This window comes from Talpa occidentalis, unplaced genomic scaffold (assembly GCF_014898055.3).
Source record: "Talpa occidentalis isolate TD23 unplaced genomic scaffold, MPIMG_talOcc4v2.1 talOcc4.3, whole genome shotgun sequence".
NCBI lineage: Eukaryota > Metazoa > Chordata > Mammalia > Eulipotyphla > Talpidae > Talpa > Talpa occidentalis.
In genome coordinates this window covers 36,070,288-36,072,417 of record NW_023603184.1, presented here as the reverse complement: position 1 = coordinate 36,072,417, position 2,130 = coordinate 36,070,288, and the positions used below count along the sequence as shown (strand labels likewise).

At 43.9% G+C, this 2,130-nt stretch overlaps 1 protein-coding gene across 1 annotated transcript; it reads left to right on the top strand.

The window, feature by feature from the left end:
• The first annotated feature begins 775 nt into the window (after positions 1–775).
• LOC119254643 (olfactory receptor 51Q1-like) lies at positions 776–1,723 on the top strand. Its single transcript, XM_037521744.1, has one exon. It carries the CDS (start codon positions 776–778, stop codon positions 1,721–1,723), a length of 948 nt encoding a protein of 315 aa, XP_037377641.1.
• Positions 1,724–2,130: the final 407 nt, after the last annotated feature.

Here is a 2,130-nt window from a genome sequence, read left to right as displayed (position 1 = left end):
AGGGAGAGAGAGGGGAGATGATTATGGAGAGAGGAGGAAAAGAATTACTACAGATAATGCACGTACAGCAGCAGCTGAACAGAAACTTTGACCAATACCTGTGATCATCTTACCTGGCTCTACCCTCACTGCCCAGGAGTTTTGCTCCACTTGCTGCAATCCATGTTGATATTGAGTACATGCAATCCATGGTGTTAGACCACTTCAACTAATGTGAATGAGATGGCAGATTACATATACAGGGTGATTTACAGGAATCATAACCACAGCATGTGGTAAAATGAATCATGGGGGAGAAATAGAAACCGACTTCTCTCTGGTATTCAGATCAAGGGGAGCAAGTGAGAATGCTGTTATCAAAGTCAAAGGAAATTCAAAAGGATGGTGACTAGCTATTAGCCATTACTTTCCCAGCTTGGAGTCCATGTTGTCTCTCGGGGAGTAATATTCAGAGAGACATTGGATGAAAGACAGATGCTTCAGAGTCCGAAGAAACTGTTGAAAATAGGAAAATAGAAACAAAACAATATTTTAAAAATTTGCCCGTGAATGATGTGTGTTGTGCTACTGGGGAGGATAAGCGTTGTAGAAGCAGTCTTTAGAGACAGTCTATTGAACAGCAAGCAACCCATGGATCCTTGAATCAATCTTTAATTACATTACTATGAACCTTTATTTCCACAGAGAGTGGAGAACACAGAAAACTGTGATTATTACTTAAGTTCGTGGTTGTCTCTGAGCAAAGACTGTCACTCTGAAGTGAAGCTGATTGAGCATGTCTGAAGTGAGGAATACCACACAAGAGCCCTTCTACTTCATCCTCACGGGCATCCCTGGGTTTGAGGCTTACCACATCTGGATCTCCATCCCTTTCTGCTGTCTCTATGCCATCTCCATCATGGGCAACACCACCATTCTCACTGTGATCCGCATAGACCCTTCCCTCCACCAGCCCATGTACCTGTTTCTCTCCATGCTGGCCCTGACTGACCTGGGTCTCACCCTCACCACCCTGCCCACGGTCATGCAGATCCTCTGGTTCAATGTTCAAGAAATCAGCTTTGAAGCTTGCTTTGCACAGTTATTTTTCATGCACACCTTCTCCTTCATGGAATCTTCTGTTCTGCTGGCCATGTCCTTTGACCGCTATGTTGCCATCTGCCGCCCCTTGCATTACGTCACCATCCTCACCAGTGAAGTCATTGGCAGGATTGGGATAGCCATCATTGTCCGCTGTGTTCTGGCTGTTCTTCCCTCCCTTTTCCTTCTCAAGCGCCTGCCCTTCTGCCGCTCCCACCTTCTCTCGCACTCCTACTGCCTCCACCAGGATATGATTCGTCTGGTCTGTGCTGACATCCGGGTCAACAGCTGGTATGGATTGGCTATCGTTTTGCTCATTATCGTGATGGACCCTTTGCTCATTGTGGGGTCCTATACACTCATTCTGAAAAGTGTCCTGGGCACTGCCACTCGGACTGAGAGGCTCCGAGCCCTCAATAACTGTTTGTCCCACATTCTGGCTGTTCTAGTCCTTTATGTTCCTATGATTGGAGTTTCCATGACCCACCGCTTTGCCAAGCACAACTCTCCACTGCTCCATGTTATCATGGCCAATGTCTACCTGTTGGCACCTCCTGTGATGAACCCCATCATTTACAGTGTAAAGACTAAGCAGATCCGCCAGGGAATCTTCCATCTCCTCCTTCAGAGGAAAGCACACTGACTATTAGAATTTAGGTTCACAGGAGCACGTTCAATACAACACAGAGTCACGAGCATGAGCCCCAGCCATCCAAACTGTAAGTAGCATAGATGGAGGAATGAAGAGAAAATGTGTAAGGAACACAAATTAACTAGATTGATGTCATTCTTTTTTTAATAGTTATTAAGAGAACTAGGTTTTTAAATTTTCTTCATTCTTTACTAGCCGTAAAGCTTAGAGAAAAATATACTTAGGAATGCCATTCAAATATAACCCCACCCGTGTGCTGTTTTTTTCGCAGTGGTATTGTTATTAAGTTTGTGGTAATATATAAATTTCAGCTTTATAAACTCATAATGTTGGTACTACATACATACTTAGTGATTTGTCATATATTTAGGTCCCTCTAAATAATTCCTAATGTAAAT